The sequence below is a fragment of the Syngnathus typhle genome, linkage group LG14 (genome assembly GCF_033458585.1).
Source record: "Syngnathus typhle isolate RoL2023-S1 ecotype Sweden linkage group LG14, RoL_Styp_1.0, whole genome shotgun sequence".
NCBI classification, from domain to species: Eukaryota; Metazoa; Chordata; class Actinopteri; order Syngnathiformes; family Syngnathidae; genus Syngnathus; species Syngnathus typhle.
This window is the reverse complement of record NC_083751.1, coordinates 11526187-11551797: the sequence shown is the minus strand read 5'-3', so window position 1 is coordinate 11551797 and position 25611 is coordinate 11526187. Positions and strand designations below refer to the sequence as shown.

The following is a 25611-nucleotide window of genomic DNA, read 5'->3' as shown; positions in this document are numbered from 1 at the left end:
ATCATCATCACTCGGCGCCACAGGGTTGGCCGGAGGGTGTCGGGGAGTCGGGCTTACGTCGGCCGCCTTCTCCTGCTCACGGCGCAACTCGTCAGCGCAACGGCTGCAAAGCGAGTTCTTCTCAATAGTCCATTCCAGAGGCATGCGCTCCATCTCCGACAGCGTCTGGCGAGATACGTGATGCCGAACCCAATTCAATCTCATTTTAAAAGGTTTAGTTTTAGATGGACCGATTATCGGGAACTCTGCACCTGATTATCAGCATTTCACTAAAATGATAATCGGTCCGTTATTACGGAGTACTGGTGCGAGGCCGAAATTGCACATTTGGACAATTTCAAGTTTGCGTATCGAAATAATGAATCACAGAACAAAGCAGCTGTCAATTCATTTGATAAAAAATGCCTTGTCAATTAATTATTGTAGCTGCAGCTTGTTCTGTTTTTAGATTTAGCAACAAAAAATGGCAACAAGAAACAGAACCTGCTCGGCGTCGTTGAGCCGCCTCGTCAGATCATCTTCTGTCTTTTTCAATTTTAGCTACCGTGCTTCCTTCTCAGCCTGAAACGCAATAAGACGACGTCGACAGTTGTCAAGAGCCATTTTGGTCATCCCCATTGAAAGAATAAGACGGAAAATAAGTTAGAACGTAAAGCAGTAGTCTTTGATTAAGTTAACTCCTGAAATAATTTGGTAATCAAAGAATTGTTCATGTACTTATTTTAAATCATAAACTAGAATTTGCAATTCCTGAAGAAATTGCGTGTGAAGGTGAAGAAGTTGAATAAATATTGAAGGAATGCTGCAGAATGATGTTGAAACAAGTTGAATCGGTTGAAAAATGTAGAAATGAGAAGGGAAAAAGAAAATATAGGTGAAGTTTTTGGTAAGTGGGAAGTTGTGGAATAGGTAGGCAAAAGATGAACAGTTGAAAGTTGGAATGGGTTGAATCGGCTGAAAAATGTAGAAATTAAAATAGAAAAATGAAATTTTGGAGAATGTGGTTGAATTTCAAATTTGGAATTTTTGGTAAGTGGGAAGTTGTGGAATAGGTAGGCAAAAGATGTACAGTTGAAAGTTGGAACGGGTTGAATCAGTTAAAAAATGAAGGAGTTAGAGCAAATGTTGAGTCCCCATAGAGAATGAATGGAAAAATAAAAAATAAAGCAATTGCGCCAAATTCTTTTTAAATTTGGAACAAAACAAAAAAAACGGCCTCAGGAGGTTCACTTTTGGGGTAAAAATGGGTTAAATCGGACAAAAAATGGAAAGGTTGGCGCAAATGTAGCTATTTGGGGTACTTAGTTTTGAAATAAGGTCACTTCCGGTTTGATTCGGGTCATTTCCGGTCTAATTTGGGTCACTTCCGGTTTATTTGGGTCACTTCCGGTTTAGCTAAGGTGACTTCCGGTTTATTTGGGGTCACTTCCGGTTTAAAAAGGTCACTTCCGGTTCATTTGGGGTCACTTCCGGTTTGTTTAGGGGTCACTTCCGGTTGACCTGAGGTCACTTCCGGTCTATTTGGGATCACTTCCGGTTTGATTTGTGTCATTTCCGCGTTTTTTTGGGTCACTTCCGGTTCAATTTAGGTCACTTCCGGTTTGGCTTAGGTCACTTCCGGTTCATGTGGGGTCACTTCCGGTTTAAAAAGGTCCCTTCCTGTTCATTTGGGGTCACTTCCGGTTTGATTTGGGGTCACTTTCGGTTTGCCTGAGGTCACTTCCGGTTTGCCTAAGGTCACTACCGGTTCATTGGGGGTCACCTCCGGTTTGATTTGGGGCACTTTCGGTTCATTCTGGGTTCATTGGGTCACTTCAGGGTCAATCCAAGATGGCCGCCACACTGGAAGTGGGGGTCAAGGGTTGAATTGTGAAAGCATAGTGGAAGTGGGGGTGAAGGGTAAGGGTGAATATGGTAAGCATAAGGTGAATAAAGTGAATAAATGTGGAATGGGTTGAATCGGTCGAAAAATGTAGAAATTAGAGTAGAAAAAAGAAATTTGGGAGAATTTGGTTGAATTTCAAATTTGAAAATTTGGAATTTTTGGTAAGTGGGAAGTTGTGGAATAGGTAGGCAAAAGATGAGCACTTGAAAGTTGGAATGGGTTGAATCGGTTGAAAAATGTAGAAATTAGAGTAGAAAAACGAAATTCTAGAGAATTTTGGTTGAATTTCAAATTTGAAAATTTGGAATTTTTGGTAAGTGGGAAGTTGTGGAATAGGTAGAAAAATGATTAACAGTTGAAAGTTTGAATGGGTTGAATCGGTTGAAAAATGTAGAAATGAGAAGGGAAAAAGGAATTGGGTGTGAATTTCAAAATAAAAGATGTGAACTTTATGGTAAGTGGGAAGTTGTGGAATAGGTAGAAAAAGTGATGAACAGTTGAAAGTTGGAATGAGTTGAATCGGTTGGAAAATGTAGAAATGAGAAGGGAAAAGGGAATTGTGTGAATTTCAAAATAAAAGATGTGAAGTTTTTGGGAAGTTGTGGAATAGGTGGAAAAATGATTATCAGTTGAAAGTTGGAATGGGTTGAATCGGTTGAAAAATGTAGAAATGAGAAGGGAAAAAGGAATTGGGTGTGAATTTCAAAATAAAAGACGTGAAGTTTTTGGTAAGTGGGAAGTTGTGGAATAGGTAGAAAAATGATGAACAGTTGAAAGTTGGAATGGGTTGAATCGGTTGAAAAATGTCATTTTACGACTTACAAGACAAGTTAGGATAGTCACGGTGGGGAGGGGGGGCGCGAATAGTTTTCTTCTTGCTGGGGGGGGCGTAACAGAAAATAATTGAGAAGCACTGGTGTAGCATATCAAGACTGCTACATATTAACACTGGGCAATGAATACTACTGATCTTACTCGGTCAGTGCATATCAGTGCTTACAGTTACAATGTCATCTGCTATATAAATTTGGAAGCACATTTCATAATAGCGCCTGTGCATTTTTGGGGGGCTAACCTAAATCAAAGATTTTAATAAAAGAACACTGTAAAACATTTTTATCCATTTACGTGTGGCGACTACGAGGTGCCGTCTGAAATAAATGAATTACGCGTCGTGTACCGTTTTTTTCCGTGTATAGTGCGCCCCCATGTATAGTACGCACCCCTAAAAATGGCATGCTGATGCTGGAAAAAAGCTTGTACCCATGTATAATACGCACCCAATTTTTATGAATTTTTTTTAAAAGAAAATTTAATTTTTTTTTTTTTTTTTTTAAGTCCCAATGATCGTCACACACGCAGGGAGGCAATGGGTCCCATTTTTATAGTCTTTGGTATGGTCTTAACTAGGCTGGATGTAATTTTTTTTGTTGGCGTTGATTTCTCCGACTGCCCGTAAACGCACCACCGCGCTCCAAAGTGCAAGCATTAGGGGTGTAACGATACATCGATACACATCGATTAATCGATATAATGCTATACGATTTATTGGCATCGATGCTAAAGGTAAACATCGATTTATATCGCCGTGTTTGACCTCGGACATTAGACGCGACTTTATTTTGAAATCACAGTACCCCTTATGATGAAAACTATTATTGAATTACGTTTTCCCTCGCCCGGACGCGGGTCACCGGGGCCCCCCTCTGGAGCCAGGCCTGGAGGCGGGGCTCGAAGGCGAGCGTCTGGTGGCCGGGCCTTCGCCCATGGGGCCCGGCCGGGCTCAGCCCGAAAAGGAAACGTGGGTTCCCCTTCCCATGGGCTCACCACCTGTGGGAGGGGCCAAAGGGGTCGGGTGCATTGCAAGCTGGGCGGCGGCCAAAGGCAGGGACCTTGGCGGTCTGATCCCCGGCTGCAGAAGCTGGCTCTTGGGACATGGAATGTCACCTCTCTGGCTGGAAAGGAACCCGAGCTGGTGTGCGAGGCAGAAAAGTTCCGACTAGATATAGTCGGACTTGCCTCCACGCACAGTTTGGGTTCCGGTACAAGCCCTCTCGAGAGGGGCTGGACTCTCTTCCACTCTGGAGTTGCCCACGGTGAGAGGCGTCGAGCAGGTGTGGGTATACTTATTGCCCCCCGGCTTGGCGCCTGCACATTGGGGTTCACCCCGGTGAACGAGAGGGTAGCCTCCCTCCGCCTTCGGGTGGGGGGACGGGTCCTGACTGTTGTTTGTGTCTATGCACCAAACGGCAGTTCAGAGTACCCACCCTTTTTGGAGTCCCTGGAGGAGGTGCTGGAGAGCGCTCCTTCTGGGGACTCCATCGTTCTACTGGGTGACTTCAATGCTCACGTGGGCAATGACAGTGAGACCTGGAAGGGCGTGATTGGGAGGAACGGCCCCCCCGATCTGAACCCGAGCGGTGTTCTATTATTGGACTTCTGTGCTCGACACGGATTTTCTATAATGAACACCATGTTCAAGCATAAGGGTGTCCATGTGTGCACTTGGCACCAGGACACCCTAGGCCGCAGTTCGATGATCGACTTTGTAGTCGTGTCATCGGATTTGCGGCCGCATGTTTTGGACACTCGGGCGAAGAGAGGGGCGGAGCTGTCAACTGATCACCACCTGGTGGTGAGTTGGCTCCGATGGTGGGGGAAGATGCCGGTCCGACCTGGCAGACCCAAACGTTCTGTGAGGGTCTGCTGGGAACGTCTGGCGGAATCCCCTGTCAGGAAGAGCTTCAACTCCCACCTCCGGCAGAACTTTTCCCAGGTCCCGGGGGAGGCGGGGGACATTGAGTCCGAGTGGACCTTGTTCCGCGCCTCCATTGTTGAGGCGGCCGACCGGAGCTGCGGCCGTAAGGTCATTGGTGCCTGTCGTGGCGGCAATCCCCGAACCCGCTGGTGGACACCGGCGGTAAGGGATGCCGTCAAGCTGAAGAAGGAGTCCTATCGGGCCGTTTTGGCCTGCGGGACTCCCGAGGCAGCTGACAGGTACCGGATGGCCAAGCGGAACGCGGCTTCGGCGGTTGCTGAGGCAAAAACCCGGGCGTGGGAGGAGTTTGGCGAGGCCATGGAGAATGACTTCCGGACGGCTTCGAGGAAATTCTGGTCCACCATCCGGCGTCTCAGGAGGGGGAAGCAGTGCAACGTCAACACTGTTTACAGTGGAGATGGCGTGCTGCTGACCTCGACTCGGGACGTCGTGTGTCGGTGGGGAGAATACTTCGAAGACCTCCTCAATTCCACCGACACGCCTTCCATTGTGGAGGCAGGGCCTGGGGACTCTGAGGCGGACTCTCCAATCTCTGGGGTTGAAGTCACTGAAGTAGTTAAAAAACTCCTCGGTGGCAAGGCCCCGGGGGTGGATGAGATCCGCCCGGATTTCTTAAAGGCTCTGGATGTTGTGGGGCTGTCATGGCTGACACGTCTCTACAGCATCGCGTGGACATCGGGGACAGTGCCTCTGGATTGGCAGACTGGGGTGGTGGTTCCCCTCTTTAAGAAGGGGGACCGGAGGGTGTGTTCCAATTACAGGGGAATTACACTCCTCAGCCTCCCTGGTAAGGTCTATTCAGAGGTGCTGGAGAGGAGGGTCCGTCGGGAGGTCGAACCTCGGATTCAGGAGGAACAGTGTGGCTTTCGTCCTGGCCGTGGAACAGTGGACCAGCTCTTCACCCTCAGCAGGATCCTCGAGGGTGCATGGGAGTTCGCCCAACCAGTCCACATGTGTTTTGTGGACTTGGAGAAGGCGTTCGACCGTGTCCCTCGGGAGGTCCTGTGGGGGGTGCTTCGGGAGTACGGGGTACCGAGCCAACTGATAAGGGCGGTTCGGTCCCTGTATCACCGATGCCAGAGTTTGGTCCGCATTTCCGGCAGTAAGTCGGATTCGTTTCCAGTGAGGGTTGGACTCCGCCAAGGCTGCCCTTTGTCACCGATTCTGTTTATAATTTTTATGGACAGAATTTCTAGGCGCAGCCGAGGCGTTGAGGGTGTCCGGTTTGGGGACCTCAGCATCGCGTCTCTGCTTTTTGCAGACGACGTGGTGCTGTTGGCTTCTTCAGGCCGTGATCTCCAGCTCTCACTGGAGCGGTTCGCAGCCGAGTGTGAAGCGGTCGGGATGAGGGTCAGCACCTCCAAATCCGAGTCCATGGTCCTCGATCGGAAAAGGGTGGAATGCCCTCTCCGGATCGGGGATGAGGTCCTGCCCCAAGTGGAGGAGTTTAAGTATCTTGGGGTCTTGTTCACGAGTGAGGGGAGGATGGAGCGCGAGATCGACAGGCGGATCGGTGCAGCGTCGGCAGTAATGCGGACTCTGTACCGGTCCGTCGTGGTAAAGAGAGAGCTGAGCCAAAAGGCAAAGCTCTCAATTTACCGGTCGATTTACGCTCCTACCCTCACCTATGGTCACGAGCTATGGGTCGTGACCGAAAGAACGAGATCCCGGATACAAGCGGCCGAAATGAGTTTTCTCCGCAGGATGTCCGGGCTCTCCCTTAGAGATAGGGTGAGAAGTTCGGTCATCCGGGAGAGACTCGGAGTAGAGTCGCTACTCCTCCACGTTGAGAGGAGCCAGATGAGGTGGCTTGGGCATCTCATCAGGATGCCTCCTGGACGCCTCCCTAGGGAGGTGTTCCGGGCATGTCCCACCGGGAGGAGACCCCGGGGACGACCCAGGACGCGCTGGAGAGACTATGTCTCTCAGCTGGCCTGGGAACGCCTTGGGATCCCCCGGGATGAGCTAGATGAAGTGGCTGGGGAGAGGGAAGTCTGGGAGTCCCTCCTGAAGCTGCTGCCCCCGCGACCCGACCCCGGATAAGCGGAAGAAGATGGATGGATGGATGGATTTATTTTGAAATCCAGTTCATTGTTGCTTGCTTCCTTTTTCCGGGAGCAGGGAGCAGTGCGCGGCGTTGCTGCACGTGAAAGGGGAGTCGACACCTAGTACGCGGCTCCTGGGCTGGTGCTATGGCTAGTGTCCAAAAAGACGAGGAAATTTGCTCCCCTTTAGGCTTCAAGTCATTCGTTTGGAAGCACTTTGGATTCCAAAGAAAAGATGGCTCAACGGACAAGACACGTGCAGTTTGTAAATCCTGCCATGCGGTGATCAAATATTCAGGGAGCACAAATCTCGCCGCACATTTAAAGAAAAAACACGACATCAAAGTTCAGTGTTAAAGTAAGCAATTTGTATATTACAATACTCTTGTAATTTCCTAAATAAAGAGTTTGCAGTACCTTGTTGATTTTGCGTATGAATTGTTGTAAATCAGGATATTGTTCTATATTTTTTATTAAAAAAAAAAAAAAAAATCGATCGTAGAGCACTATATCGCGATATATCGTGAATGAATCGCAGCAGGCTTTAAGATATCGTCAAATATCGTATCGTAGTTCTTTATATCGATATTATATCGTATCGTGACAAAACCCGCGATTTACACCCCTAGCAAGCATCATGCATGCGTGTGGCGCGTCCATCTTGAATTGACAATAAAGCTGACTCTGACTCTGAGATAGCGGCAAATGCACACGGCGGACGATAGTGTATAATACTTAAACGCAAGAGCAATAAAATGGGGAATCCTCCGTCATAAATAGGAACGCAAAACAAACATGTATTTTCGACAGACTAATTAATGAATAATTACAAGTTCATTTGCCATATGCGGCCTTTTTTTTTTTTTTTTTTTTTTTTTTTGCTCGACGCAAACCAAAGATGTGAGTTCACTGAAAATACAATACTTGTGCCGCGAATAATGTTCACGTTCATCAACCGATGGAATTAATCCATACTAAATTCACCGAGAAACAACTCAGGGCTCGAAGCTTATTTTTTGCCCAAGTTGCCCTCGGGCAAGTTGGAGAAAATTTTACTTGCCCGAAACAAAATTTTACTTGCCCGAATTTTTTTGGAGTGGATTTCTACTTGCCCGACACATTTTTGCAATAAAAAAGACAACACTATAAGTTTTGCCTTCATATGCCTTCGTATCCGCCAACCGGAAACAAGCTCTGCTGGTGCGCAGGCGCAGAAGAGCCAGGGACGAGTGAGGGAGCATGCATTTAATTACGAAGCGCTTTGCCGTTATCAATGTATTGCAGACTTACACGAGAAACTAACCGCTCCCTAGAAAACAAAATGTCGGACCAGAAGCGGCAGAAGTTGCGAGAAATTATGCACAAAATCGTGTTTTTACAGCTTGAAAACATGGTATTATGGCAGGGCAAGTTCGGGCAAGTGAGGAAAAAATTCTACTTGCCCCTCTGCCATCGCTACTTGCCCCGGGCAATCGGGCAATCGTTAGTTTCGAGCCCTGCAACTCCGCTAAAGTCCGTCGTGAGAACAGGAGACTATTTTTTTCCCTATATGTACAGTTAATGAGTAATGACATGTAATAGTACAGTAATAGAACTGTGTCGATCGTAATTAACTTCAGTTAGAAGTGAGGAAGTGCTAATTTCCCCACTAACGCAACAATCCTGGCTAAAATGTAAGCATATATTTAGGGTTTTTAATAAAGTTGTGAGAAAATCTTGCCAAAAGCCACTTACCTTTCTCGTCTTCAACTGATAATGAGACCCGTGAAACCCACCCACTTTTCGGCGGCGCCGAAAAGGGGAGGGTAACTTAGTCGTAGCGTCAAAACTTTCGTACACACAGAAGAAAAACACTGAGAGCGGAACACATCGCTCTAAATTCGTGTGAAATATGATTACACAATTGAGTGAACATGTGCATGTTTATATTTACGTGAACTCAACGCTTTTAGAGCCAACCCCCCCGCCCCCTTAAAACGTGAAAAATGGTAGCGTCCACTTTATGGAAAGACAGAAAAAGACTTCCCTGTAAAATCACGCGATACGTGACGATACGATTGAGTGGCAATGTTTCAGCATATTTCGAATATGATCATGATAGTAATAAAATAGCCTTACAGTAATGGTAATAACTATAATCGCCACGGTTTATGAGGTTTCCGATTTGTTTTCAAATTATTTCAAATTATTTCAATGCAACGTGATCAGTACAATCGCGAAGATAAAATAATAGACACTAGGGGTGTAAATCGCGGGTTTTGTCACGATACGATATAATATCGATATAAAGAACTTCGATACGATATTTGCCGATATCTTAAAGCCTGCTGCGATTCAATCACGATATATCGCGATATAGTGCTCTACGATCGATTTTTTTTGTTTAATAAAAAAATATAGAACAATATCCTGATTTATAACAATTCATACGCAAAATCAACAAGGTACTGCAAACTCTTTATTTAGGAAATTACAAGAGTATTGTAGTATACAAATTGCTTACTTTAACACTTAACTTTGATGTCGTGTTTTTTCTTTAAATGTGCGGCGAGATTTGTGCTCCCTGAATATTTGATCACCGCATGGCAGGATTTACAAACTGCACGTGTCTTGTCCGTTGAGCCATCTTTTTTTTGGAATCCAAAGTGCTTCCAAACGAATGACTTGAAGCCTAAAGGGGAGCAAATTTCCTCGTCTTTTTGGACACTAGCCATAGCACCAGCCCAGGAGCCGCGTACTAGTTGTCGCCTCCCCTTTCACGTGGCTGCTCTGCTCACAACACAACAACGCCGCGCACTGCTCCCTGCTCCCGGAAGAGGAAGCAAGCAACAATGAACTGGATTTCAAAATAAAGTCGCGTCTAATGTCCGAGGTCAAACACGGCGATATAAATCGATGTTTACCTTTAGCATCGATGCCAATAAATCGTAGAGCATAATATCGATTAATCGATGTGTATCGATGTATCGTTACACCCCTAGTTTGCAGGACACCTGAATGAAGGGCACACTGAGGTCGAGAGACAAAAATGAGGTCAAGCAATGTGTTTTTGTCAGTGGTAGCAGTGGCTATGAGTTGCGTGTAGCCTTTCGAGCGGAACAAATCAAGAATGGGCTTGAATGAGGCAGATAGCATATCTTCATTAAAATCTCCACATACCAAGATCTGATGATGCTCCATTACTTCAAGGTACCGCAAGAGATTTCCCAAGCTTGGCAGAAAAGTGCGCAGACTGTTGCCTGGAGGCCTGTAAACGGCAGCAATCAACACATTGAGGGGATCTTCAAGTTTCACCACAACAAATTCAATGTCGGTCACACCCTGAACGTATTTCTTTTCCTGGGCCGCGATGTGACTTTTGACACAAATACCTACGCCGCCACCACGTTTTGTCGCCAAGTCAGGACAGTTTGTGTAAGAATCACTTCGGTTCCTGCAAAACATCGTGTAGCCTTCCAAGCAAGCACGTCCATCGGCCACTGATCCTTGGAGGTGTGTCTCTGTGAAGCACAAAACATCAGCGAAAAGCAGTTCGTGATGAGACACGATATCTTGCACGTGACAAGCCAGCCCTTCGGTGTTATGATGGACGACAACCAGGTGATTTGCCCGATCTACCGACGGCATCACGTGAAGGAGGGGCATGACGCTCTCCAAAGAATCCTCTGCCATCTCAGCAAGAGCAGCAGTGATTTGTGGATTTGCATGAAGTCTTCTCTCATCCATATGCAGAATATGCAGACCACTGAGCGAAGTCACTCTACTCAGAGCTACGTACCCCATGCCGTGTTCGAAGACACCTTTCAGCGAAACTGCAGCCTCTGATGTTCGTTAGTGCTGGTTTGTGCAGCAAAGTTTCGTTTGTGCTGCTTCCGTTTCGGAGATATTACACATTTATTTTATAGCGATGACTTCACCCAGCCCCCCCCCCCCCCCCCCACCTGTCTCCAAATGGACCCAAAATGGTACCGTTCGTTTGTGCTTCGTTTGTGCAGGTTTGTGCAGCAAAAATTTCGTTTGTGCTGGTTCCGTTTCGGAGATATTACACATTTATTTTATGGCGATGACGTCAGGTAGCCCCGCCCCCTTGTTTACTTCCAAACGACCCAAAATAGTGCCGTTCGTTTGTGTTTCGTTTGTGCTGCAAAAATGGTACCGATTGTGCAGCAAAAACAATTGTTGGCGTTCAGTGAATCATTCAATTTGTCATTTATTTAATACTAATTTATTTTCTAGAGATGTCAAATCCTTGCTCCATGGATTGTTAATTAACCATTTGTTTGTGCCATTGCAATTTTTCATTATTAAAATCATGCTTCTTCATTAACCCCCTGTCATGTTTATTCTTTTTCACTTGACATCATGATAACTCCTTAATTCTTACACATGTATTATCTAACTAATTACCATGCCAAGTGACCTCTGCAGACAGGTGTTGTGCTTGATTTGGTTCCCCCGTGAGATTTCGTTCCCCCTGCCGCGGGAAAGCGAAAACCGATGTCGTACGGCGTCGTACGGCGTCAGCACTACGTTGTTTTCAATAAAAACATGAAGAACTCACGTTTGCGTCAGTCAATTTTAATTTTTATGAAGGATTATTCTCAATTGATATCTTTAAATTCATCCGCGTTTTGCCATTGAAGCGGGGTGCATTCAAAGACCAGTCGTACAGGCGGAATACTCAACCACTTCACCAAAACGCAACAATATAATTACGTGAGCTCTTTGCATAAACCTCGATGCAAAGAAACTCCTCTTTTTGGGTACAGGCTACAAGGAGTATAGATTACAAAGGAGACTTTATACTTAATTGTGATCATCATTCATCCATCCATCCATTTTATTTTATTACTCAGGTATTTTCAAGGCAAATTAATATTGTTGCATTTATTAATTCATCCGCGTTTTGCCATTGAAGCGGGGTGCATTCAAAGACCAGTCGTACAGGCGGAATACTCAACCACTTCACCAAAACGCAACAATATAATTACGTGAGCTCTTTGCATAAACCTCGATGCAAAGAAACTCCTCTTTTTGGGTACAGGCTACAAGGAGTATAGATTACAAAGGAGACTTTATACTTAATTGTGATCATCATTCATCCATCCATCCATTTTATTTTATTACTCAGGTATTTTCAAGGCAAATTAATATTGTTGCATTTATTAATTTGCTTTAACATGACAGCGCAATATAATTAAATGCTGACACTACAGCAATGTCAAACGTGTTCATTTAAGAAAAAGCCACACACGTTTTGTGATCAAATCTTTCATAACGAGAATGATTTCAGTGAATTGATTTGAATGAATAATTGAGAAGGAATTTCAGTTCTGAAGGCTCCTTTTGTCCCAAGCAAAGTGACAGATGGTGGGGAGGGGGGATAAAAATTGTAACAAGAACTCTATAAAAAATGTCAAGCCGTGAGGATATGTTTAAGGGAGGGAACCTGTTCAAATGTGCCACCCAACCTGAAAGGACCCCCAGGAAGACAGAAAAAAAACTGCTGGAGTCCAGCACTGACCGTTCTCAAAATAAGGGGGGGGGGGGACATATTCTCACGGGGCAGCTGTGAGGATTTGTTCCCCCCCCCCCCTGTAATTTGGCTTAGGAATGAAGGAACCTGTTCAAATTTTCCACACAACCTGAAAGGACCCCCAGAAAGACAGAAAAAAAACTGCTGGAGTCCAGCACTCACCGTTCTCAAAATAAGAGGGGGGAACATATCCTCACGGGGCAGCTGTGAGGATTTGTTCCCCCCTTGTAATTTGGCCTAGGAATGAGGGAACCTGTTCAAATTTTCCACACAACCTGAAAGGACCCCCAGGAAGACGGAAAAAAAAACTGCTGGAGTCCAGCACTCACGGTTCTCAAAATAAGGGGGGGGGGGGGGGGCGGACATATTCTCACGGGACAGCTGTGAGGATTTGTAACCCCCTTGTAATTTGGCCTAGGAATGAGGGAACCTGTTCAAATTTGGCACACAACCTGAAATGACCCCCAGGGAGACAGAAAAAGAAACAGCTGGAGTCCAGCGCTCACTGTTCTCAAAATAAGGGGGGGGAACATATCCTCACGGGCAGCTGTGAGGATTTGTTACCCCCCCCCCCCCCCTGTAATTTGGCTTAGGAATGAAGGAACCTGTTCAAATTTTCCACACAACTTGAAAGGACCCCCAGAAAGACAGAAAAAAAACTGCTGGAGTCCAGCACTCACCGTTCTCAAAATAAGAGGGGGGAACATATCCTCACGGGGCAGCTGTGAGGATTTGTTCCCCCCTTGTAATTTGGCCTAGGAATGAGGGAACCTGTTCAAATTTTCCACACAACCTGAAAGGACCCCCAGGAAGACAGAAAAAAAACTGCTGGAGTCCAGCACTCACGGTTCTCAAAATAAGGGGGGGGGGGGCATATTCTCACGGGTCAGCTGTGAGGATTTGTAACCCCCTTGTAATTTGGCCTAGGAATGAGGGAACCTGTTCAAATTTGGCACACAACCTGAAAAGACCCCCAGGGAGACAGAAAAAGAAACAGCTGGAGTCCAGCACTCACCGTTCTCAAAATAAGGGGGGGGGGAACATATCCTCACGGGCAGCTGTGAGGATTTGTTCCCCCCTTGTAATTTGGCCTAGGAATGAGGGAACCTGTTCACATTTTCCACACAACCTGAAAGGACCCCCAGGAAGACAGAAAAAAAACTGCTGGAGTCCAGCACTCACGGTTCTCAAAATAAGGGGGGGGGAACATATTCTCACGGGGCAGCTGTGGGGATTTGTTCCCCCCATGTAATTTGGCCTAGGAATGAGGGGACCTGTTTAAATTTCCCACACAACTTGAACAGACCCCCAGGGAGACAGAAAAAAAACAGCTGGAGTCCAGCACTCACCGTTCTTAAAATAAAGGGGGGGGGGGGGGGGTAAACATATTCTCATGGCTTGACATTTTTTATAGAGTTTTTGTTACAATTTATATCCCCCCTCCCCACCATCTGTCACTTTGCTTGGGACAAAAGGAGCCTTCAGAACTGAAATGTCTTCTCAATTATTCATTCAAATCAATTCACTGAAATCATTCTCGTTATGAAAGATTTGATGACAAAACGTGTGTGGCTTTTTCTTAAATGAACACGTTTGACATTGCTAGTGTCAGCTTTTAATTATATTGCGCTGTCATGTTAAAGCAAATTAATAAATGCAACGATATTAATTTGCTTTGAAAATACCTGAGTAATAAAATAAAATGGATGGATGGATGGATGAATGATGATCACAATTAAGTATAAAGTCTCCTTTGCAATACATACTCCTTGTAGCCTGTACCCAAAAAGAGGAGTTTCTTTGCATCGAGGTTTATGCAAAGAGCTCACGTAATTATATTGTTGCTTTTTGGTGAATTAATGAGTATTCCGTCTGTACGACTGGTCTTTAGACGCACTCCGCTTCAATGGCAAAACGCGGATGAATTTAAAGACATCAAATGAGAATAATCCTTTATAAAAATGAAAATTGACTGACGCAAACGTGAGTTCTTCATGTTTTTATTGAAAACAACGTAGTGCTGACGCCGTACGACATCGGTTTTTCGGTTTCCAAATAAGGTGTGCGCGCTCCCGCGGCAGGGGAAACAAAATCTCACGGGGGAACCAAATCAAGCGCACCTGTAAGACATATCGCAACAGGGTGGCGAAAAACAAAGACGTGCAACTTTTTCAAGCGACAAATGCACAACTATCTCCGAAGATTTAATAACAGTGAGTGACAGAAAGCGTCTTTTTCTGGGAAGTGACCATTGACCAATGTAAGTAAAATGTAAAAAAAAAAAGTTCCTACAATATAGAATTAAAAACACCCTAGGTAGTCTGAATAGTTAGTTGGCTAACATTGTCTTATTATACATGTGTAATTTGCACTGACCAAGAAAACTAAATTACTAAAGAAAGCATGCTTGATACATTTTGATGTCAAAATATTTTTCCCTTTGCATCATTTTTCCGTCCATGCATAGCAATTATAATGATCACGCATGTGTAATTTTAATTATTCAAGCAATGAATCCTGATTATATTTATATTTGTCCTTCAACTAGATGCCCAAACAACCAGCAGTAGACAATGATTTAATTGTTGCAGTTCTCTGCTCATCAAAAGAGGCCATACTTGAAAATGGTAACGTAGCCACTCCAAGCGCTACTGTGTGGACAGATCTGAGTGACCAGTTGGAAAAGAAGATGTCTGCAAAGGCTCTGTACACCTTTGTAAAAACAAACAGACGCAATATCTTGTCAGCTCTGGGATTCAGTCATGATGAAACTGATCCTGAAACTAGCAGTGAAGCAAGCTCGGAATAAGGACCTGAACAGTCCTTTCAGCTTCATATTCCTTTTGACAAGTGGATGGAATTTATTCCGGAAAAGGCTGAATACAGAGATAAGAACAGTTGAACCCGAAAAAGAGAATATACAATTTTGAAGCCTGGCACCTGGACCCACATCCTAAATGAACAAATCTGGAAAACAGTCAAAACTCCTTGCACATTTGTTTTTAAAAGAGCCAAGGTCTATCCATTGGTCTCAAATAATTATATCGAAATCAGAGGATACTGCAAGGAGTGTCATTCTCAACATTAATTGTAGTGGGGAGCCAGAAATTAACAGTCCAATAATATTGAACTGTTTCATTAAGAACAGTGATGACTCCCTACACACTGGTAGCTCAAAGCGGTTTCTATCTGAACAGTTGCGTGTGCAGGTAGCCAAGGAACTTTGTGAGGGCAGGATGGAACCACATGTATGGCGAGCATCACAGGCAAATAAATCGATGGACTTCGGAGACCCTGAGCCAAGCCACCTGCCAAATTTGGCCACCGTCCGCAAGGCAAAGCAAGAGAAAAATGATTTGGCATTAGGTGACCAAAATCCAATTTTATCATTGCAGATGTTGAAATACAGTGCACCTCACAGTGACAGCATCAAAGACATTGGACTTGACAAGTTCTTCTGTCACTATTGGAGTCAAACACAAATGCATGTGTACAAGAGCTTAAAGAAATCCCACCCAATATTATGTGTTGATGCAACTGGCTCAATAGTTAAAAAACTGATGAGGCCGAATGGCATGTCTGGCCATATCTTCCTGTATCAGGGTGTTATGACAGGGCATACCAGCTCCAGTGTCCCAGTCATGCAGATGCTGTCAGAGAAGAAAGATGTTAATGCTATCACACAGTGGCTGAAGGAATGGATCCATGCAGGTGCATCTGTTCCTAAAAAAGCAGTGAGTGGCTTTTCTCTGGCCATTCTTGGAGCTCTAGTCAAAGCTTTTACCCCTCATCCTGATCTGAAGAGCTACATAAATGAGTGCTATAACATTTCACGTGGGAATCAACCTGGACATCTACCCCCATGTTTTGTCAGGGTAGATGTAGCACATTGCATTAAGATGATCTGCCGATGGGACTGCCTGAAAAACAAAAGACCTCGTTTTAAGGATTTCTTTGTTAGGTCAATAGCACAGCTTCTTAAGTCACAATGTTTGCAACATGCAAAAGAACTTCTTCGTGCTATCACCATTGTGGCACTGAGTGAGACGGAGGGTAATGACAATTCTGGAGCCCCTATCCCATCAGAAAGGTGCAAGAAATACTTGAGAGCGCCAATCGCAGAGGAATTTGTCCCCATTTCAGATGAGGAAGTTGAGGGACAAGAACCAAGTGATGGATTAAATCAGCACATCCAGACTAATGTCCGAGAGTGGGTGACAGAAATATGTGAGGAGAGCAGGTCACTTGCCATGGCTGATGGGGATAGAGACAACACCCACTTCCTCCCTGAGATTATTCCCCAAATAACAAGACTTGGAAGTTACTTGCCACTCTGGACAGCAATAATGGTCCCTCTCTTCAAAAGCGCCAGCATCACTGCAAGTTCCGCAGCTGTTGAAGCAGAGTTCAAAAACATAAAAAAAGGCCTTTTCAAGCATGAAAGCCTACCCATTCGTGTGGACCGCTTTGTTGCTCGTCATCTTTCCTTCATTGAGTGAAACATGCGGATTTGCTTTGCAAAACAAAAGAGCGATGTGTGTGATGCCACGACCGTCAGAGAGCCTGACAATGTCTGCAGTACTTCTCAAACTGAAGTAGTAAACAAAAGGGGAGAAAAATCTGCAGCCAGATGCATCTACTGACAGTGCAGTTGAAAACTGGAGAGGTTTAGCGGTCCCACCGAAAAAAAGAAAGATAACTTCATATCTCTCTCCTTGTCCTGAATGGCTGCATATTGACACACAAGTGGGCTGGAAAAAAGTCAAGGTACCATTGTTGAAAAACGGGAACCATCAACAGCCTGTTAAACTTTGCACATCAAAAGTGTTTGTGCTCAATACTTGTGCATTTGATTCTGTGTTGCAATGCTTATGCTGTTCTTTCTGTGAAAGTTTTTCATTTGAAAAGACTGTTCTGAACTATGAACGTGGGAACCAATTCCTCCACCTGGTGAAAACCATCACAACACAGAGTGTGAACCCATAGGTATACTCACAGAGGGCATAACTGCTGGGGGAAATATTCAAACCTGTCCTCCTGACCTCTGGTGCTCTCCAAATTGATGCGCAATGCCACATCTCCACTGTAATTGAGAGCGCAATGAGGAATATCCCAAGTGTTTATTTGATAAAACAATGCTCCTCACAGTACTGCAGTTTAAGCCAACAAGTAACAAGGCAAGTTTCACTTGTTTGTCCAAACGTTGCTGTCCTGCAGACCTGTGGCATGGCTTCTCTTCAGACTGCTGCTGAAGAGGGACTCAGCCTTCCTGACTCTCTCTGCCTCAGGCCAATTGGAAATCCTTCCCAGTGTCCGTCTTCATTCAAAACACAGGACAACAATACAGGCAAGGCTCTGTGTTCAGGTAATGTTACTCACAGCTACAATCTGGGAGAGTTTGTGTGGATTGACACTGACCTTGGTAGCAGTTGCAAGGAAGTTGCCTTGCTTGAATTTCCCTCCAGTCTGGAGCTAAAAGAGAAGACCTTTACTTTGAGAGCAGTCATTGGCTTTGAACCAGGACTGACACAGGATTCTCTCGGGCATTATGTGGCATACTGCAGGAGGACTTCATATGCCTGGGAGATCTATAATGACCTGGGAAGTGGAGTGAAAGCAGCATCAGTAAATACTAAGATCTTCCCACATGCTGTGTTCTACACAGTGCAGTGATTCATTGTTTGAATTGTTGGAAAAAAATGTTGATAATGTTCCCTTTGACAAAGAAAGTTATTTTTTCACGTTTTCAAGTTTCTTTTTCTGGCTGTCATCAACTTCACATACATGTACTAATTGTTGCATTAATTAATGTTTTGGAGCAGACATAGACTCATCAGGGTATTTAGGTTGCGGTTAACCTTTTGCATGTCAGATGTAATTGAAAAAAAAAGATCACATAGGCTTATTGAAAACAAGGAAATTGATCAATGAGCACAATACCAACATAATTACAGAAATATCCTCGTACTCAAATCCATTCCCCGCAGTGAAAGTTTTCTGTAAGATAAAAAAAGAAAAAAAAAGGCTAAGAACATATTTACCTTGTATTCGTCCTGCACCAGGAGCATTCCAGGAGCTTGAAATTTGCGACAAAATACAGTGACGTGAGGCTGGGTGACGTCTTCGCTATAAATTAAATGTGTAATATCTGCAAAACCGTAGCAGCCGGCACAATCGGTACCATTTTTGCAGCACAAACCAGCACAAGCGAAACACCAACGAACGGCACTATTTTGGGTCGTTTGGAAGTAAACAAGGGGGTGGGGCTACCTGACGTCATCGCTATAAAATAAATGTGTAATACGTATCTCCGAAACGGAAGCAGTGAGGTAAATTTTGGATTCTATGCGTCACTGTATGTCACCTTAAATGGCGACCTTGCAGCAGTGAGAAGACCCTAAGCTATTTTTGCGGGGGGAATAACCAGTTCTATTTTGTATTATTACCATTTACACGGATCACAAGCCATTGATTTATCTGTTCAATGAGAAGAAGCCAATTCCTCAAATGGGATCACCTAGAGTGCAGCGGTGGGCTGTGAAGTTGAGTGCATACAAATACAACATTGTCTACAAACCAGGCAAACATCATGCAAATGCAGATGCCTTGAGCAGGATGCCAGTTCCTGTCAAGTTAAGGAAAGAGGAGAGTACTGAGCAAGTACTTATGATGGACATGTTGGATGAGACATTGATAGATGCAAAGCAGATAAAGAGCTGGACGGCAAAAGACACTGTTTTATCACAAGTTCATGAATACATCCTGAAAGGGTGGCCCACAGAAACCGATCCAAATCTGAAAGCTTTCCACCAGAGAAAATTGGAGCTCGGTGTTAGAGATGGCTGTGTTCTCTGGGGAGCTCGAGTGGTCATCCCTGCCAAAGGAAGAGGTAGGATGTTAAAAATGTTACATCAAACTCACACAGGAATGACTAAAATGAAAGGTTTGGCAAGATCATACATGTGGTGGCCTGGAATGGATCAGGATGTCGAGAGAACGGTTCAAGCATGTCACGAATGTCAGGCACATCAAAAAGCACCTGCTTCTGCTCCTCTACACCCGTGGGAATGGCCTGAATCCCCATGGTCAAGGATTCATGTGGACTATGCAGGACCTTTTCTAGGAGAAATGTTTCTCGTAATTGTGGATGCACATTCAAAGTGGTTGGATGTTTACCCTACAAAAACATGCACATCCTTAGTCACCATCGAGAAACTCAGACAGAGCTTTAGTAATTTTGGAATACCAAAAATGCTGGTGTCCGACAATGGAACTTGCTTCACAAGTGCTGAGTTTGAAGCGTTCATGAAGCAAAATGGAATCAGTCATGTGAGATCCGCTCCTTTTCACCCATCCTCAAATGGACTCGCAGAGAGAGCAGTTCAAACTTTTAAAGAGGGGATGAAGAAGATGAAAGAAGGGACAATACAAACAAGGTTATCAAGATTCTTGTTTAGCTACCGGATCACACCTCACGCAACAACAGGCTTATCACCTGCCGAACTCATGATGTCACGCAGACTAAGGTCCGCCCTGGATTTGGTTGTTCCGGATTTGAAAACCAAAGTGCAACAAAAGCAACTTAAACAGAAAGAAAATCATGACACACGGAGTAAGCAGAGAGGGTTTACGTCAGGAGAGGACGTACTCATCAGGAACTATTCCTATGGACCGAAATGGATTCCTGGTGTTATCCAAAACACTTCAGGACCCCTTTCCTATACCGTTAGTGTTGGTACTGGTCAAGTTGTGAAAAGGCATGTAGATCAAGTAAGAGCAAGATTGTCCAATCTCGAGACAACGGTGGAGAAGGAGAAAAGCTTAGTATTTTTTCCAGAGACTATTGCAAAGATTCCACTACCGGAAATAAATAAACCACAGATGTTAGAACTGAGTTCTAATTCAGAGAAGGTGTCAGAGTTACTACCTGCTACCAATACCCAGGATGAAAAGGTTGTACCACCACAGACAGAGTTGAGACGTTCTAGTAGAGCAGTGCTTCTCAAATAGTGGGGCGCGCCCCCCTTGGGGGGCGCGGTGCTATTCCTGGGGGGGCGCGTGTGACCCTGGGGAACAGGCTTTTTTTTTGGCAGTACTAGAATAAAGTGTAATTGCGCGTTTACTACAGCAGGGGGCAGTGGCGCTCTCATTGTTACTTCTGTCACGTTTGCGACAGTGCAACATTTTACGACTTACAAGACAAGTTAGGATAGTCACGGTGGGGAGGGGGGGCGCGATTAGTTTTCTTCTTGCTAGGGGGGGGCGTAACAGAAAATAATTGAGAAGCACTGTAGTAGAGAGAGACATACCCCTGTTCACCTCAAAGACTTTGTTCCTTAAAGTAAAATGTTATTGAAAAAAAAAAAGTCATACTGAGTTACATTAAGTAATTTTTCTGTTTATGTTTTATTGAGTGTATAACACATGTTGTTTTTGCTTAAATGTGGGGGAGATGTGGTGTATTGATGTGGTAATGTTGGTTGGTATAAGTATTATTTCAGTGCTTATTTTCTGCCAATGTGATACTTCTACTTTTACCCAGTAGAGGGCGCCCTCGCCTTAGAGTTGACTACTGAGGATTGATGTTGGACAGAAGAAGTTGTACAAGACAGAAACATGTGCTTGTACTGGGTGTGCCATTCTTATTAAACGTCCTTTAAACTTGGAGAGTGTGCGCGTCATTACGGCCACGATACAACATCCATCCATCCATCCATTTTCTGTACCGCTTAGTCCCCACTGGGATCGCGGGCATGCTGGAGCCTATCCCAGCCGTCATCGGGCAGTAGGCGGGGGACACCCTGAACCGGTTGCCAGCCAATCGCAGGGCACACAGAGACAAACAACCATTTGCACTCGCACTCACACCTAGGGACAATTTGGAGTGCTCAATCGGCCTACCAAGCATGTTTTTGGGATGTGGGAGGAAACCGGAGTGCCCGGAGAAAACCCACGCGGGCCCGGGGAGAACATGCAAACTCCACACAGGGAGGGCGGGAGGTGGAATCGAACCCGCAACCTCCTAACTGTGAGGCGGACGTGCTACCCAAGTGCGCCACCGAGCCGCCCCACGATACAACAGTATTCAACTAATCACTTGAATTGTCTAACTTGAAACACCTGCAAGCCGCATGCGGCTCCCAAGCCGTGGGTTGGCCACCCCTGCTGTAGGCCATAATCAGCAATATTAAAATTATAAAAGGCTTGCAATATTTCAGTTGATTTGTAATGAATGCAGAATGTATGACATTTTTGTTTTTTAATTGCATTACAGAAAATAAAGAACTTTATCACAATATTCTAATTTTCTGAGACAGTCCTGCATGCTGGAGTGACACGCACAACAATTCGTCCAGTGGGTGGCAGCACATTGGCAAAGCGTGAACATCTAGTATCTGCCTTTCATACAACGGAATCCATCCTGGCTTCCCGCTTTGGGTCAGATGAAACGGGTTCACACAAACGAGGTGCGTTTATGAATACGACCAAACAAAACTGTCAGCATTTATTTATTCTGACTTTATGGACTGGTGCCATGGTTGGAACTATGGGCCTTGGCTCCAAGAGTGTTAAGCCCGTACTCTTGAGTTCACTTTGCTGAGTCATTGTATAGGCAGTGGAATTTTACACCTAACTATTGTTTTCATGGGCTCTCTATCTGGCGCTGTGAATATGACAAAAATGGCAGACGTACCTCCTTGGCGGCCACCAGTTTGGCCTTGAGGTCCCTGAGGGCGGCCTGGTTTTGGTAGTCCCTGTCACTCAGCTCCCCACAGGAGGTCTCCAGCTGCACCAGGCGGCTTTGCATCTGCTGGCTGTCGCGCTGGTGAGCGCGCTCCAGATCCTGACAGTGCTTTTGCGTCTGCTGCTGCTGGCGCTCCTGCAACTGTGACATATCATCATCACTCGGCGCCACAGGGTTGGCCGGAGGGGGTTGGGGAGTCGGGCTTACGTCGGCCGCCTTCTCCTGCTCACGGCGCAACTCGTCAGCGTGGCGGCTGCAAAGAGAGTTCTTCTCAAGAGTCCATTCCAGACGCATGCGCTCCATCTCCGACAGCGTGACGCCGAACCTAATTCAATCTCATTTTAAAAGGTTTAGTTTTAGATGGACTGATTATCGGAACTCTGCACCTGATTATCAGCATTTCACTAAAATGATAATCGGTCCGTTATTACGGAGTACTGGTGCGAGGCCGAAATTGCACATTTGGACAATTTCAAGTTTGCGTATCGAAATAATGAATCACAGAACAAAGCAGCTGTCAATTCATTTGATAAAAAATGCCTTGTCAATTAATTATTGTAGCTGCAGCTTGTTCTGTTTTTAGATTTAGCAACAAAAAATGGCAACAAGAAACAGAACCTGCTCGGCGTCGTTGAGCCGCCTCGTCAGATCATCTTCTGTCTTTTTCAATTTTAGCTCCAGTGCTTCCTTCTCAGCCTGAAACGCAATAAGACGACGTCGACAGTTGTCAAGAGCCATTTTGGTCATCCCCATTGAAAGAATAAGACGGAAAATAAGTTAGAACGTAAAGCAGTAGTCTTTGATTAAGTTAACTCCTGAAATAATTTGGTAATCAAAGAATTGTTCATGTACTTATTTTAAATCATAAACTAGAATTTGCAATTCCTGAAGAAATTGCGTGTGAAGGTGAAGAAGTTGAATAAATATTGAAGGAATGCTGCAGAATGATGTTGAAACAAGTTGAATCGGTTGAAAAATGTAGAAATGAGAAGGGAAAAAGGAAATATAGGTGAAGTTTTTGGTAAGTGGGAAGTTGTGGAATAGGTAGGCAAAAGATGAACAGTTGAAAGTTGGAATGGGTTGAATCGGCTGAAAAATGTAGAAATTAAAATAGAAAAATGAAATTTTGGAGAATGTGGTTGAATTTCAAATTTGGAATTTTTGGTAAGTGGGAAGTTGTGGAATAGGTAGGCAAAAGATGTACAGTTGAAAGTTGGAACGGGTTGAATCAGTTAAAAAATGAAGGAGTTAGAGCAAATGTTGAGTCCCCATAGAGAATGAATGGAAAAATAAAAAAAAAAAGCTAAAAAATGATAAGGGGAAGAATAAAGAGTAAAATAATTTATGACGCCCGATGTGGGAATCGAACCCACTACAGGAAATTGTCGCAGGTTGACATTGCCATTGTGTTGCCGACTGAGCTAATCAGGTTCTTTCCTCAGTGAAGGTTGAATTTGGTAAATGTAATGAATGTGTTTGTTGAATGCGAATGCGTAATCAAAGTGGTGGAAATTGCTTAATGTAATGAATGCTGAATGCGGATGACAAAAGTTACAAATGATAACCGTTGAAAATGATAACGGGGAAGGATAAAGAGTAAAATAAATAATGACGCTCAATGTGGGAATCGAACCGACGCGGGTTTTGATACCACTCGGGAAAGCCGCTCGTGTTCTGGAATCACTTGTGTTTCCCACGAGCTAATTGGGTCCCTTTATCACAGCGGTTGAAATTGGTTAATGTAATGAATGTGTTTGTTGAATGCGAATACGTAAGCAAAGTGGTGGAAATTGCTTAATGTAATGAATGTTGAATGTGAATGTTAGTTACAAATGATAAGCGTTGAAAATGATAAGCGGGAGGAATAAAGAGTAAAATAATCTATGACGCCCAATGTGGGGAATCGAACCCACTACAGGGAACTGGCTCGGGTGACATTGCCATTAAGAATGAATGGGGGAATTAGAAGGCACGAATTTGCTAATTACTTAAAAACGGTAAATGTTAAGGAGAAAAAAGGTGGCAAGCTTGCCATGAATTTTTGGAACGTGTTAAAGTTTGAACGAGGTGAATCAGTTTAAGCATGTGGGAGTCGTTTTTCGCTTCGCCTTCACACAATAATAAAGTAGAACAAGAAAAATGGTAGCAAGCGTGACATGAATTTTGGGAACGTGTGAAAGTTCGAATGGGGTGAATCAGAAAATTTAAACACTTCCCAATGAAAAGCACAACTGCACCCATCCAAACCCTAACTGACAGAAAACAATGTAGGCAAATGGACAGCATTGGCAAAATAAAAATTTATTTGCTAATCTCCACCACTTCACCCTCCAAATAAATAAGAGTTAAGTGGAGTCCCTCTTCGGGCAACGTTGGCGGCTCAACAAAAGCCTTGGTCCACACGGCCATCGAAATTGTGGTCTCAACCCCCTCCACATCCACCAACTTGATCTCCTCGTCGTCCTCCATCATGACCCCAATAGCCACCAACTTCCTAGTTGTATTGTAGCCCTAGGGAATAAAAACACAATCAGGTTTACTCAGGTGAAAACTGAGAACAATTATACAACTCAAAGGTCTAGAATAACTCCATAAAGTTAAAGGTCAATTCATCACAGTCACATCACATGCAATTACTAATTCATAAAATCCTTCCATTATCTGTACCGTTTTGTCCCCACCGGGGGGAGGGGGGGTTGTTTGTAGACACGCTGGTCACAATTCAACAGCCTTTGTTGTAAAGTTGTAAAATTTGAACCTAAACTGATGACATTCCTTTTCCGTTATCCAGCCTTTTCTTTACTCACCGATATCTTTGAGTGCTGTGTTGTGTTTAGGGACAGGCACTCAGGTGCGTGAAAGTGTAGGAGGCCCCGACCTTGATCGGGGTCAAGGTGGCCTCCCTCCACACAGCCACTCACGACCGCTTCGTCCTGCAATAGTTTAAAACCAAATATTACTTCAGCATGCATGTTTGAAGCGCAATAGCAGTAAAGCGACAGGTTACTTACTTTTTTCAGTTACACGACGCTTAAGGGCACCAACCGAGCCCCGCGCACAGACACGAGTCTGGTTGGCTGTTTCTAATTTGGAACAAACAGACATACCATTGAGTTAGCCTGCAACGTTTAATGCAAGAAAACTAAATTTTATATTTTTAGTAGTTCTAAATAGATATTTAACATGCAGGTGAATTAAACTTACACTTTCGACCTGTCCCTGGACGTTTACCAGCCCCTCAGGAGGGTTCCCGATCACCTCGCTGAGGGGCATCGCCAACGCCGGGGGGAAAATGAGTGCGCGTGCCTCAGCCCTTAAGGCATCGCTACACCGCACCTCCGCCCCGACGTATACTCTGCTGCTCTTTTGGGAGAGCAGCACGTTTGGAGCGTTGGGCTCCGCCATGAAATGGGCGAAAACATAACTGTTGCCCTCTGTGACTCGGCTAGCCAGATGACTGAAAAGAGTCATCTTAAACGCGGTCTTGCCGTCACAGAGGGCAACAGTTATGTTCTCATAATGCCCGTCCATCTCGCCGGTGGGCTTCCAGGCTCTGGCCCGGATGTCACGGCGCATCCCATAAAATTAAGTTTAAAAAAACAAAAAAAAACAAGCTGAAAG

General features: G+C 44.7%; 2 protein-coding genes and 1 long non-coding RNA gene across 4 annotated transcripts; 1 reads left to right on the top strand and 2 right to left on the bottom strand.

Annotated features, from left to right (window-relative positions):
* Positions 1–14229: 14229 nt before the first annotated feature.
* Positions 14230–18482, bottom strand: LOC133167486 (uncharacterized). Of its 2 annotated transcripts, XR_009717991.1 has the most exons (4): positions 18287–18482; positions 17664–17843; positions 17242–17562; positions 14230–16637 (listed from the first exon to the last, which is right to left on the bottom strand). It is a non-coding gene; the product is annotated as an uncharacterized LOC133167486 (long non-coding RNA). The 2 variants fall into 2 exon arrangements; XR_009717990.1 differs by having other exon boundaries at positions 14230–17562.
* A 356-nt stretch (positions 18483–18838) lies between these two features.
* LOC133167015 (uncharacterized protein K02A2.6-like) lies at positions 18839–20183 on the top strand (the record flags this gene model as incomplete). Its single annotated transcript, XM_061297495.1, has 1 exon — positions 18839–20183. A coding segment is annotated over exon 1 (1323 nt), but the record flags the coding sequence as incomplete, so codon positions are not given.
* A 1690-nt stretch (positions 20184–21873) lies between these two features.
* On the bottom strand, positions 21874–22295 carry LOC133167364 (spindle assembly abnormal protein 6 homolog). Its single transcript, XM_061298120.1, has 2 exons — positions 22198–22295; positions 21874–22131 (listed from the first exon to the last, which is right to left on the bottom strand). The coding sequence occupies exons 1-2, from the start codon at positions 22291–22293 to the stop codon at positions 21889–21891; spliced, it is 339 nt and encodes a 112-aa protein (XP_061154104.1). The 5' UTR covers positions 22294–22295; the 3' UTR covers positions 21874–21888.
* Between the last annotated feature and the right edge of the window lie 3316 nt (positions 22296–25611).

Bases quoted from the DNA above. Each gene is read 5' to 3' on its own strand.
- LOC133167364 (XM_061298120.1), bottom strand. From the start codon at position 22,293: ATGGAGCGCATGCGTCTGGAATGGACTCTTGAGAAGAACTCTCTTTGC. The intron at 22,132-22,197 runs GTAAGCCCGACT...GATATGTCACAG, and splicing joins AGCAGGAGAAGGCGGCCGAC to TTGCAGGAGCGCCAGCAGCA.